Raw genomic sequence first — 14,824 nt, 5'->3', positions numbered from 1 at the left:
CTAGAGAACTTTTAGCTGCCTCTGTCACTGTTACCTGCTTGCTCATGGAACTCTACCTTGACCTCTGTACTCAAAATTACAACCTCCTATCTCTTACTTTGTTTTGTGTATTGTTTCCTATATCATTTGTCATTCTCTAATATATAATTGACTTATTTGTGCTTATGACCAGTCTTCCTGCCTAAAATGAAAACTCCTTTTCTCTTGCAATTATTTATGTGTCCCAAGGTAATATAAAATGCCTACCCTTAGTTTAGCTCAGTACATATGTGCTAAATGTATCACGGACAGGAATGCTGTCTTCTATTCTTTGCATTCTGCTCAATCTTGACTTGCTTTCATATTTTTTTGAGTGAATTACTGATGATTTATCTGGTAAATCAGTATATGTAACATTTTGCTGGTAAATCTATTAATTTTAAGTGTGTGATTAGACAAGTAAGGACACAACAATAGTAAGAATGTTGAATTGTATTACCTTGCCAGAAAGAACTACACTGTTGGAGTTGAATGTAGCATGCTTATTTTCACAAGTCACTGTGGAATAAAGCTGTCACAGCTGCCTGACTGTGTTGAATTGTCCCCTCTTCATGATGTACCCTCTGTGCAATGTCCACCTTAAGAGCTCCTGGAGTGTAGGGTGAAGTTTTCTGTCTGGCATTCTAGGATCTAGACACTCAGGTGAGAGAAGGGCAAGGCACAGATGCTAATGGTGAGGTCATATCAGAGTCATCTGCCATGAGCAGGAAAGGTTTAAATGCTGTTCATGTGCTTCTCCAAAAATGTAACAGAAAGGAAATTGAAACTTTTTCAGTAAATGACTAATGGACATTTGGCATTCTCTTTATAATCTAGGAATGGAATTAAATTGGTTTAAGCCACTTCATTCTAGTAGGTGTTGTCTTAGTTACTTTTTACCCATCCCTGAGACAAAATGCCTGACACCCAAAGTTAGGGAAGGAAAAGTTTATTTCTTACAGTTCTTGGAGTTTTCAGTCCATACTCAGTTGGCTCCAAGGAAGCATGACATGGCAGGCAACCCTTCATGGCTGCTGCCATCTGCAAAAATGAAAGCAAAAGAGCAAAACCTGCCTTCTTCCCACCATTACACTGGCTCCACCCCTGGATAGGTAAAACACTTACACTACCAGCTGAGCCCTAGACAATGAACCAATGGCAAATGCTAGATTCAGTCACCTCCATGACTGAATGAGGCTTTGGGGGGACATATAAATAAACCACAACAGTGTTAATCTGCTTTGTTTCTATAACATAATCAATGTACAAAGAGAAAGGGTTTCCTTTGGCCTACAGTTTGGCAGTGAGTTTAAGTCATTGATTGTTTGTCCCTATTGTTTTGGAACCTACAATGAGGTGGCATGTAATGCTTAAAGGATGTGCCAGACCAAGACAGAGAGAGAGACAGAGAGAGAGAGAGAGAGAGAGAGAGAGAGAGAGAGAGACAGAGAGAGACAGAGAGAGAGAGAGAGAGAGACAGAGAGAGAGAGACAGAGAGAGAGACAGAGAGAGAGAGAGAGAGACAGAGAGAGAGAAACACAGCTCCACACTTCATTCAGAGGACACATGCCCAGTCACTAGACAACCTCTTTCTAGGCATCAAGCTTCCACCTTCTTCCAATAGAGCCACCACTGAAACTAGGCCTGGGGGACACATTTCTCATCCATATGATGTGTGAGAGCATTTTAGTAGTCTGATGAGAGAATGTACACAGAAGAACTTGAGTTTTGTTGCATGTTGAAATAATTTAAATGACTAGCTTTTAAACTCTCAGAGGATCAACTTATAATTATTCACAGCGATGAACCTCAGTGACTCATCTTAATCACACTTTGCAACCAAAATTGGAGAAGTTTCTTGTATCTTTGTCTTCTTGCCCAGTTTGTCAATTTAGTGGGCCCCTGCCTCAAGACAGAGGTTGAAAGGCTGGGGGCATAGGTCAGTGGTAGAGTACTTGTCTAATGTGCAAGACCCTGGGTTCAATCTCCAGTACATTAAAAAAAAAACACTCACTATTAGTACTATTCAGTCACAAGGGAATGAATAGTATATTTTTGGAACCATGCAATTTGGTGTACTACAACTAAAAAAGGAAATTTAAAAGACTGAAATTTGAACAGTAAGGTAATATAGACAAAAAGAATGATTGTAAGAGTAATAAGGAATTTGATTTCATTGCATTAAATTACCAAATTGATAATGTCTTATATTTCTCATTTATGTGTATATATATATATATATATATGCATATGCCTTTACATTTGTGTGTAGATATGTATAGACGTTGTGTATGTGTACATGCATATTATGTATATGGGTAAATAGGAGATGTTTTTCAAATGGATGGTGGAACAGAGATGGAGAGAGACAGGAAGGAAAGGGGATGGAAAAAATTGAAAAACTTAAAATTGAGCTTTTGAAAATGAGGCAGGAAACCAAGAGTTAGAAGGAGCAGGTATGGATGGGAGGGTATGAGGATAAAAGTTAGAAGCCAGGTGTATTATATACACATCCCAACTCCCTGTGGCAAATGTGATCATTGCATGCTGCAAATATGTACCTGTTAAAAAAAAGAAGTAGCTCCTGCTGTTGTAAGTTAGGTTGTCAATCAGTGGTTATATGAATCTTAAGAATTTGGATTCATGTCTTGTGCAATAATACAGCTCTGTAATTTATCCATTCAGATATAATATAATAGAAATGTTTTAGTTTTTGTAATCAGGCAAACCTGGTCTCAGATCATGGTTGTCATATGCTTGTTGTGGTCCTAGTGCTAATGTTACCTCACAGGACTGTCGTGAGGATTAAATGTGTTATATCTATTGAGCTAATATAGTACCCATTAAAAAGTAGATGCTCAATAAGTGTCTTCTCCTTCTCCCAATCCACTGGAGATTTTTCATGGGTCCTCCTTTACCCCGAATTGTGTTGTAGGAGGTGTTCTGCATGGCTGGCTGATGGAAACCCATTGTCTTAGCCAGCTCTTCTTCAGAACTTAAGTAAGGATTTACCCTGGCATTGAGTAATGAGAATTTCGGTAAGAAACAATGGGTGGAAATAACATATGGGCTTTGCTTTCAAAGGTGACTGGAGTTTCGGATGCTTCCTAACAAGTTCTGTGTCTACTCTCTAAAATTTTTGGGATGTTGCAGACATCTGTTCCCTTAAGGACTGTCTTTACTTTGAAACTAAATGAAATACTGTTTTAAAACTGAGATCAACAATCTTGTTGTGCTCCTATGTCACCATAAGTGCATTATTTCCCTAATCGCAAGCCAATTTTTCATTGAATGTCAATGTACTACGCAATACGTTGTGTAGTCTATGAGGACAAGATCTGGTATCTTCAATCACCTCAGCAGATAGCACAGATTCTTCACAGTTGAGGTGGGAGTTAACATTGCTTTCTGAAACTGTTAAAGTTTGACAATACATAAGAGTCAGGCACAGGTATGAAAGCATTGAGCATTTCTAAGATAAATGATTTTCCTAAATCACCAAAATGTATTATATAAATAGTGTATCTTTTAGTTGGTTCAATTTTTATCCAATTTTCTCCAAGTGATACTAATATTATTAATTTTCATCTTGATGCATCTTTTAATGAATATTATTAATCTGTGCTGTACAAAATGTGCTAGCATATTAAAATAGAAGATGAGAGGACTGCAAAGGTAATAGAAAATACTAAGTGCTGACATCAATGTATATGTAAATTACTAAGTGTATGCACCGCTAAATTATTGTCTGGCATTTATATAGAGAAATATGAACTAAAGAATCATGGCCTGTATAAATTGGAGGTAGGGTGAAAAGAAAACAGAGATTTCTTTTAGGATTATTATTATTTTGTGTAATTGTGATAACTTTTCTAAAAATGCGATAAAATGTTATTTTACCTCTAACTTTTGAACTAAAAAATATTTTACCAACTTGTCTGTGATTATATTTTTCAGAAACCATCTCTGAGGAGTACTTCCATCCAGTGCTACTTGTGTTTTCTTCTAAACAGTCATTTAATAACTGAAGCTGGCATTCACGTCTTCGTGTGGGGGTAATTTCATCTTTAGGTATAAGGAGCATCTTCTCAGGGTGACAGTGGATTTTCTTGATGCCTTCTCTGTGAAACTGGTTCAGGCTCATGTTTCTAGGTACTCAGTGTTTGGAGAAGGATGTGGCAGATAATGGGGATTCAGGGGAGGTGTGGTGAAAGTTTCTATTATTGTGATAATACTACAAATGAGTATTCTATCTCTCAAATAACGTGGGCCTATTGATAGCTATCTAGACTTAAAAGTCTATCCCTTTTTGCTATCCTTCATGTTTTCACAGCAGTAAGAAGTACATATTTAGAATTTGTGCATGTTACTCTTTAATTGGCCCTAATGCTGATTCCTCATATTGTTTGATCTCCATCTTCTGGTTTAAAACATTTCTCTGTTTAGTTGTGCCTTTTGTTTCTCCTCCCGAAAAACACTCACATTTTTCCATGCTTATTAACCTTTTTCTTCTTTCTTAGATACAGCTAATATACTGCAATAAATTGGTCCCAAGAACCTGACCTCTTGTTATGTAATCCATTTCTTAGTTCACTTTTCTGCTGAGATTCCCTTCACGGTATGGAGGAACTGTAGAACTGTGCAGGGAAATCTGACTGATAGGACAGTTTAACACTATCTTGCTTCTCTGTTAGAATCACGAAGGAATGCGTACTTTTCCTGAAGCTCTAGAATCATTCCACAGCCACTTTGTCATTGTCTAGATATTAGATTTCAATTTTTACCGAAGTATGTGATCATTCAGCCTGGATGGATGTAAAGTCTGTTGTGTGTGTGCAGAAAGCTACAGGAGAAATGGGGGATAGCGTGAGTGCCACCACACAAAAGAGGCACATGGTAGCTACCCAAAAAGAGCATTTTCTGTAACAATCATTATGTTAAAGTGATTGTGGCTTTATTTTAAAACCTGCAACTACTTTGTTAGGCTTGAACATCTCGTGGTGGAAGCTCTACTTAAAGAACATTGGTAATTCGAAACATTTAATGAGTGCTACCACGCCTCTGGCATTGTTTCTGCTTTATGTGATAAACAGCACCAGTTATTTATAAATTATTCCTTTAGTAGGCTTTGCTGTAATCCTCAAGGTTGGATAGTCTTCAGGTTAACCTGAAGTATCAGGGTATACCTGATGTTTGTGCTCATCTATAAGGCTGCTGAATTCTCAGAGGCAAGAGTAACACTGCCCTTTTCATTCATCAAAATAAAAACTACCTTGATTGTTCTGTGTATGGTATTAAACAAGACAATATTATACTCATTCCAACTGATTCATTCTGTGTTTTTTTTTTCAGATGTATCAGTGCAGGTCTTCCTAAAACAGAAGCTAGTTGGCATGATGTAATATATGACTTGAAAAGAATTGAAAATCTTATTCAAGTAAGTACTCATTTTTCCATAAAATAGCAGGTATAATTGCTCTGGCATATATATCTCCTTATGTTTTCTTGTTATCTTAAGTTTGTCTTAATGAAACAGTGTTTTGTAGAAATGTATAAGCTCTGCAAAACTTTAGATGACATATCCCCTATCACTGTCATATTTAAATTATCAATAAGTTTTAATTTATAATTGGCTCAGTTTAAAACATTACGGTTCCCACAGGTCAGAAAGACTTCCTTTGCTATTTTGAGAAATCAAGTGGCCTATTAGTACCTACAGTGGGTAACATTAGTACCTACAGAACCAAATGTAAGAGAACCAGAGTGACCCTAACCCTGAGAAAAATGTCTCCTTTGTGGACTAGAGACCCTTTATCCCACCAAGAGCCAGTTGGTGGCCTGATAGAACCAGCAAGCTGCACAGAGCAGGAGTGGCCCGAGAAGTAAAATTTATCACTGGAATCTAGGCTTTCACCTTCCTCTACCTTAGGAACTGACCTGGGCCTGGGAAGCTGCCTTCAGCCCCTGCATATGGGCATCAAAAAGATCAGTAAAGGTATCAGTGACAGCACCTAAAAAGACTCTGAAAACTTAAATGCCATTGGAATTGCAGTACACAAAAGTAGGTCAGAACTCACATGCTGAACATAAATAGCATGTTTTAAATGCAAGCTAAAACAGAAGATTTAAACAGAACCAAAGTCTGTTAATATAATAGTTCTAGTGCCATGGTACAAGTGAAAATTACAATGTCATACCAAGAAAATGAAAGTCAGCATCAAGTTGGATTAGTTATCAGATACTGGAATTGTCTGACATGGTTTTGAAAAGAGCCATTATAACAATGTTTCAGAAAAGCAATAATATATATTCTTGAAGCAAATAAAAAATTGAATGCCTTAGCAAAGAAATAGAAGAAATAGAGTCAGATGTGGTGGTACACACTGTGATCCCATCACTCAGAAAGCTGTGGTCTCAAGATCACTGTGAGTTTGAGGCCAGCCTTGGCTGTAGGACGAGTTCAAGTCCAGCCTAAACTACATAGTGAGACTGTGTCTCAAATGAAAGAAAGAAAGAAAGAAAGAAAGAAAGAAAGAAGAAGAAGTAAAAAAAAAAAGGGAGAGAGAGAAAGAGAGAGAACCAAATGGTAATTGTGAAACTGAAAAATGTAGTAATTGAAATACAAAATATACTGAAAAGGCTAAAGATTATTATAACAGAGGAAAGACAGTCAACCTGAAGATATAATAAAACAGAGGAAACTGAGGCATGGAAGGGTGCTCAGGGACCCTAAGGGCACTAAGAAGAGATCCATCATTCCTATACTTTATAGGAGGAAGAGAGAAAGAATTTACCAAGTAAAAATCTGAGATTGGTAACAAACTTTAGCCCAGCTGTGCTATCTAGGAGAAGCTTAATTCAAGTGCAATAAAACACATATGTTGAAATTAAAAGAATAGAAGAAAATATATCACGCTATGGGTTGAATAATGTCCCTTCCAATTCTATGTCCACTTGGAATCTCAGAATGTGATCCTATTTAGAAATAGTGTCTTTGTAGATATAATTAGAGGAGTAAGACTCTCTAAGGAGCCTTTTCTACATGTCATAATAGAGATTGATCATAAATCCACAGTCGAATGTTGTCATAAAAGAAAAAGAAAGGTCACAGTGAAGCTCATCAGGATAATTGCTGTGTATTTAAAGACAGAAGTAAGATTGGTACACCTACTAGGGCCAGGGATTGTGAGCACTCATCAGAGACATAGCAGACAGGTGAGGAAAGACTCCTTCCTGGAGCCCTCAGTAGGAGGATGACCCTAAGAACACCTTGGTCTCAGGCTTTTACTGTCCAGAACTGTGAGCATGTGTATGCCTGCTATTTTATTTTACTTTACTTTATTTTTTTAGTTTTGTGATTTTTTTATTTAAAGAAAAAGAAACAAAACAGAAAAAGGGTAGAAATAATACATAATTTCAAAAAATAAACAGTAAGGAATCACTAGTTGATAATTACATATTCTCCTCTTAGAAATAGTTGTTCAAATTACAAAAGTGAAGCATACAAAGTAGACATTCAAACAATGAGACTGCAAACTGCAAACAGTCCTGTTCAACTATCCAACAAAAACTTAGTAATATGGTTATCAATCTTAAACACTTAAATATACATGCAGTTATATCCTCTAGAACACTTTCTATTCCTCTCTTTTTTATGATAGCAATTATACATTTTGGATTTTATTACTCTTACATTTCTTCTTACTTTTTACACTAGAAATACAATGTGATATTTATAAATATGATTCTTATTTATTTCACTAATGAGGATGGCCTCAAGTTGTCTCCATTTGCCTATGGAGGACTCAAGATCATCCTTTTTATAGCTGAGTAATATTCTATTGTATAAAAATACCACATCTTTTTTATCCATTCTGCGATTGATGGGCATCTTGATTGTTTCCAAGATTTAGCTATTACAGGTTGTGCTGTTATGAGTGTGGGTGCACATACATCACTGTGATACGACCTTTTCAGTTTTTCTGGGAAAATACCCAGGAGGGGAATAGCTGGTTTGAATGGAACTTCCAATTCTAGTCTTCTGAGAATTCCCCATACTGATTTTCATAGTGGTTGCGCCAGTTTACACCCCCATCAACAGTGGAGCAGTGTCCCTTTTTCCTGGAGCTTTGCCAACATTTGTTATCAGTTGATTTCTTGATGGCAGCCATTCTTTCCAGAGTGAGATGAAATCTCAATGCTGTTTTAATTTGCATTTCTCAAATGACCAGTGATGGCGAACATTTCTTCGTGTATTTATTTGCTATTTGTATTATCTTCATCTGAGAACTGTGTGTTCATCTCAGATGCTCATTTTTAAAGAGAGTGTCTTTGAATTTGGGAGGCTTGATGTTTTTTAATTCTTTATATGTTCTGGATATAAGTCCTTTGAGGGGTTGTTGGGTATAATTCTTTCCCATTCTGTGGATTTTCTTTTCACTCTGTTGGTGATTTCTTTTAAAGTTATGCCTGCTATTTTAAACACTCCCTTTTTGGTACTATGTTTTAGCACTTCTAGGCAACTGATGTATATGGACATGCTACTTTTAAAGTAAAACAGAATTGATAATATTAGTATCATTTATAGCAGACTTAATGGCAAGTAAAATTACTAGAGTTAAGAGGCACACTAGATAATGACAGCAGATTAATTTATTGAGAAACATAATGATCATAAATATATATGTACCAGACAATACAGCCTCAAAATTTATAAAGTGAAATGTAATAGAGCTGAAAGAGAAATATACAAATCCACATTTATAGGTAAGGACCTTACTATGCCCTTCATAGCCCAGATAATTACTATGCAGAAAATCAAGAAAGGTTCAGAACAGCATAATAATAGAAGCATTTTATCCAACAGTAAGAGAGTGGACATTTTTTAACTGTCCATGGAATGGTTGTCAGGACTGAAATATCTTTAGCTGTAAAATAAACTTGAAAATATTTATCAGAACTTCAATCATGCAGAATGTTTCAGAGCAATGCAACCAAATTGAAAACCAATAACAAATACAATAGTAAAATTTCCAAACATTATAAACAATCCATAGGTCAAAGACTAAGACTCAAAGGATACTTAAAATATGTAGAACTGAATAAATATGAAAACAAGCTTATCAAATTATATGATATAAAGCTAAGGAAATACTGAGAAGGAACTTTTAAAAAATCAAGTAACTTCTATAGAAAATGAGAAAAGTATCAAATCAATAATCTAATTTATCACCTCAAGAAACTAGAAGAATCACAAAATAAAACTCATCAGAATCACAGGAAGGAAACAATTCAGGAGAAAAGAATGAAATTGAGTTCAGGAAAATAATAAGAAAAGTCAGTTGTACAGAAAGCTTGTTATTTGGAAAAATCTGAAAATACATATAGGAGAAAAAATTCATGAAATTGAAATCAGAATAGTAGGAAAAGTCAGTGAAACAAAGCTAGTTTGAAAAAAGCAATACTGATAAAGCTCTAGTAAGACTGAAAATGTGAAAGATGTGTATCATCAATACCATAAATGGGATGGGGGCTATGTTTACAGAATCTGTAGTTATTAAAAGGATAATAAGATAGTGAAGCATTTTGTGCTCACAACTCCTCTTTCCTGGGATGAATCTTAGCCCCTGCCCCGAATGCATACACTGAAGCTCCAACTGCCAGGACCTCAGAATGTAACTGTATTTTCAAACCAGGTCTTTAAATAGCTAATAAAGTTAAAAATGAATTAATGTGGGCAGATTCTACCCCAAAATGACTGACATCCTTAGAAGAAGGATTACTTTAGAAGTTTAATCAACTCAATACTTATTTATGAAGTCAGAAACATAAAAGTTATGCAGATTGGAAAAAGATTAGAAATCATTTCACATTGTCTTCAGAGAAGTATCAAAACTGTCTAGTGGACACAAATAAAAGCCACAATAGCTGATCACTATGTAGTATCCAAAATAAAAATAGTGATGTGGAAAAATACATATAAATGAAATGTGAACTAAATAAAACACAAATAGGAATGTAGTGATGATGCTGAAAAGTATGTATAAAAACTGGATAGTCATACACTGCTCATTCATGTGTAGAATGCTACGGTTATTTTATGAAATTGTTGTTCAGCTTCCTGCAAAATAAAACTTGCATTTGTCACATGATCCAAAAATGTGAGTTTAGACACTTAACCGAGAGAATGGAAAATTTATGTTTACACAAACATATACAGTGTCCGTTGATATTCATACTTTCCAAAAGTTCGAAACTATCCAAATATGCTTCAGTGTGTGAAAAACTTTGGTATATCACCTACCATAGAATATTATTCAGCAGTGAAAAGTAACAAAGTAGAGATACTAGTGACAAATTGGGAACGTCTCCAATGTGTTAAGCTGAATGCTTGTGACTTAATTAAGCCAGTCTTAATTGTGCTACATCGAAAAATGCAACACTATTGAGTGATAAAAAGGAGTGAGCCCTTAAGCTGTGAACTGAAGGAAGTGGAGAAACTTGGAAAGCATACAAGGGATGGCAGTACACAGCAAATATTTAGATTTTCACAAAACTATTACAGTGAAAGATGCATTGCTATTAATTTCCCTAAAACAACCCCCTTCACTGGAATATAGTTATCCCATTGTTTTTTCCACTTTCTGAAGTAGTTCTGGAGGTCTTCTTTTGTGAGTATCTTTACCATCAAGAGTGTGGCAAATAGTGCTGCCAAGTGTCACCCACTGGAAAGGCAGACTTGTGAAGACCTGATGGTGGGTCGGCATCTACCATATTCATACTTACGGATCTGTACCATGTGAACTTGGGTCATTCCTAAATGACCATGAAAAGCAAACATTCTAGTTATTTCAGGACATGGAGGCACCCATGACAACACAACTAAGACTCTCAAAAGAGAGGACTTCCAGAACTGCTTCAGAAAGTTGTTCAAATAATAGGATAAGTGTGTTTGAAGTAGGGAGTGGGGAAAGTATTTTGAGTAGGATTAAACACAATATGTCTTTCATAGTAATATATTTTTAAAAATTTAAATACAACTTTTATTATATATTATATTGCTAAGTAAAAGAAGATTATGTAAAAAAATACGCACTTACATGATACTGACTGTGCTATCTTGGAAAAGACAAAACTAGGAAAATAATAGAAGTATGAATAGAGGGATGGAGGAATGAATAGGGATAAATATGGATAATTTTTAAAGCAATACAGCTGTATTGTATGATATTGTTATAGCAGAAACATGTCATCATACCTTCGTCAAAACCAATAGAATACATATTTATGCAACACAAAATGAGCTCTGATGTTCTGTAATCTTATCATACTAATGTATGTTCATTGCATTGCCATCAATATATTTTAAAAATTAGTAAAACAAAACAAAAAGAAGAGTTAGACAATTAACTGATGAAAAGGTTTATTTTGGCACCCGATTTTGAAGGTCATGATCCGGCGGACCATTGCATTGAGGCTACTGGTGAGGGTGCCCGATGGCAAGGAAACAAAAGAACAAAACAAGGGGCCAGTGTCCCACAATCCTTTGCAGGGCACAGCTCAGCCATGTGCATGATTCCTAGAGGGCCCACTTCCCAAGGCTTCCACGACCTTCCCGTGGCGCCACCTGGAGGTCACTGCAGTAACACACAGGTCTTTGGGAGACATGCAACATTCAACCTAGAATTTCACCCCTGGGGCAAGTTTGGTGAAAGGGTACTACGAGGGAGCTTATGTATAACGTCTCTTACAACTGCACAAAGTCTAAAATTACCTCGGAATTAAAAATATAAATTGAAAAGCGTAAGTTTCTGTTTCCAGTAAGTTGTTCTCGTTTCTAGAGTGGGACATAATTTTTCATGTTATCTAATTTTGTTTCATTTCAGTCTATACACATTGATGCTACTTTATATACTGAGAGTGATGTCCATGTGAGTATAGTTCTTTTCTTTTTCAAAATTGCTACTTTTCCAATTTTTCTGTCTTGTCTTTTCCTTTTTATCAGTACCGGGGATCGAACTCACAACTGCCTGCTTACAAGGCAGGCGCTTATGCCGCTGAGCTAAATCCCCAGCCCCAACTTTTCCAATTTTCAAAAGCCTAAGAAGCAGGATTCATAATGCATAATGTAACTGATTATATATATATATATATATATATATATATATATATATATATATAACTTTTAAATCTAATTTTTGGTGCATTCTTATATGATCAATGTGTTTTATAAGTGATTGTTAAAGTTGCAGGGCTTGGAGACAAAGAGCTATGTGAGTTCAATTTTTGTAGTGGTGTCAAATCAAAATATGAAGATGCCTTTTCCATCAATGTCAAACAAAATATATTGTTCATTTTCATGATGTCATTAGCTCATGCTGCAATTAGATGCTAGAATTCAGTTAACTGATTGAATTTAAAAGTATCCAGCATATCAGTTGTTTCCAGTGCTGCAGTGTGTCATCATCTCTAATCATATTTTTTACAAATTGCTTAAGGGTGTCCACGTTCCTTTGTTTGCATGGATCTCTGTCAGAAAATATTTCTAAGTGTTCTCTGTGTGAGAACAGAAACATAATGCAAAAAATAATTGAGCAGAATTAAAAAATGATGAACTTGTTTCATTAATACATTGACAGTGCCTGAGGCTTGCAGGATTTTAGTCATGCTGTTAGGCAGTTTCCTCTGGATTATCCCTAAAACCAACTTCACTGCATGGAAAGCACAGTGTACTGCAGAGGTTCAGAACAATCCTCTCTTTGTTATTCCTCAGTTAGACCTTTTCTGAAATAGAAATTGTGCCCCACTAACATTGTACAAGCAGTAGAAATAATCTATAGTCAGAAACTAGGGAAAGCAGACACTCATCTATCATGGATAATCTGCTGCATGTGGAAACTTTCCCCCTCCTCTGGCTTTAACATGCTTTCTGTTTTCCTTTTGTATTTGTTGTTGTTGTTCTAGTCAGAAAGCAATCAGGAATCATTAACACTGAGCACTCTGAACTTGCTTTTGTGCAAAGGAGATGGGCTTTCAACTCCTGGGTTTAGAAAACAATTGGAGAGTGAAACTTAAACAGTGGCTCAACTGTTTCCTGCCTGTGCTAGAAGTCACTAAAGGTTTCTGAACCTTAGGTTTACGGTTGTTAATATGGTGAAAGGATCTGGCTTTGGATCCTGGGCTTTTGCAGTGCAGGGGAGGGAACACCACCAGCACAGGCACATGGAAATGTCTCTTCATCCCCTCGTCTATCCAGTGAGCATTTGTTAGGTGGCCATAGGGTTCCAAGCACTGTGAAGACACCAGGAACCTAAAGTCAAAAACAAGTAAGTCATAGCCAAGTCCCCATTAGAAATTCTCATTCTTTGAACTATGGGTTTTGTTAAATAACTATTGTGGGAAATGTATTTTTGTGATACTTAAAAGATCCTTTTCTGATTTGGCAAGTTTTTCAGTAGACATTGCTCCTGCTTTGATTTTTTTCCATAAAATTCTTGGAATTGCCTTGCCTCTGGAACTTTGGAAATTACAAGAAAAGTCTGACTTGGAACTGCTGCTGTTTAAACTGTTTTAAATCTGATGCTTAAAACTTTTACGAGTTGGCTCTAAGTACTCTTTTGGCAGCCTACAGCCATTGCTACCAACCTTTCTGCAGGGTAACTGTGCCCAGTGAGAAAAGGTAGCCAGCCACGTCCATGTTTTCTTGTGTATGTTCCTCCTTCTCTACAGTAGCACCATCGTTTATGCTTCTCCCCTGGTTTGTTTCATTTTGATTTCAAAGCTAAAATGTAAAAAAAAAAAAAAAAATTAAGCTATTTATTATATAAAGTGTCTATGGGATCTGTGTGTCTATAAAATATTTGGCCCACTTTTTACAAAATCATAGCAGTATGAAAATGAATCATGGAAAAATCAGCTTTTCAAGATAGTTCTTTGTCACTCTTCCTTTTAGCCAAATTGCAAAATAACGGCAATGAAGTGCTTTCTCCTGGAGTTGCGAGTTATTTTACATGAGTCCAGAAATGAAGACATTCATGAAACAATAACCAATCTGATCATCCTGGCGAACAGCAGTTTAAATTCCAATGGGGTGAGTTTTCCAGTCTTCATGCAGAGATGTATTTGATGCTCCTGGCTTGAGTAGGAAAAACCGTTAGTAGACAAGCAGATGCTCCTCAGGGCCACTGAGGAGAGAGAATTCAGTTCCATTCAAGGCTATTGAGTTCCCTCACAATATGTGGTTGTGAAGAATGTCATTTCATTGTGATGACTGAGATGAAGCCCTTAATGTCTTTGCCTTCCTCTTGGACATGATTATTTCCAAGATCGAACAAGACACCACTACATGAAAAGTATGACAGTGCCCAGCACACTGTGTGTGCTTGATAAATGTTGGTGAACCAGACTCCAAGTGCTTCATGGATGTAAAATCTGATTTTGATTCTACAGTTTTGATTTCACATCACTGGCATGCACACAACCCTAAACCTTTCACCTGGATTTATTTGGTAAACAGATAAACACTAGATGGATAGTGCCAGGCAGCACACTGCAGTGCTGGAGCCATAGGGGTGAACCGGACAGACAGGTGCAGTGGCTGGACTTTAATTACATAATCAAGCATTTAACAACAGCAAGAGTGATTCACCTTTATTGAGTTATGGCTGTGCCAAACACCCTTCTTCAGGCTGCTCATTGATAATGCATTTATTCCTCACCATGCATCTGTCAGACCGTTATTCTTCTTGTCTTTTCTTGTTTTAGTTTAGTGGTCCTGATTTCTGTTTGAAGGTTGAAGAATCTGGAG

The 14,824-nt window shown here is 36.3% G+C and overlaps 1 protein-coding gene across 6 annotated transcripts in view; it reads left to right on the top strand.

The window, feature by feature from the left end:
- The window catches only part of Il15 (interleukin 15), a 77,117-nt gene that overhangs the window by 58,832 nt on the left and 3,461 nt on the right, over window positions 1-14,824 (top strand). For 4 of the 6 annotated variants that reach the window (XM_063260502.1, XM_013160048.3, XM_013160046.3 and 1 more), the window contains exons 3-6: window positions 3,976-4,073; window positions 5,371-5,455; window positions 11,904-11,948; window positions 13,970-14,107. In XM_063260502.1, the coding sequence (XP_063116572.1) occupies window positions 3,976-4,073; window positions 5,371-5,455; window positions 11,904-11,948; window positions 13,970-14,107 (366 nt within the window). 6 annotated transcript variants of the gene reach the window in all.

This window comes from Cavia porcellus, unplaced genomic scaffold, assembly GCF_034190915.1.
Source record: "Cavia porcellus strain 051 isolate PalLab524CR breed Dunkin Hartley unplaced genomic scaffold, mCavPor4.1 scaffold_14, whole genome shotgun sequence".
NCBI lineage: Eukaryota > Metazoa > Chordata > Mammalia > Rodentia > Caviidae > Cavia > Cavia porcellus.
Note: the sequence above shows the minus strand (reverse complement) of the source record. Positions and strands in the feature narration are given on the sequence as shown.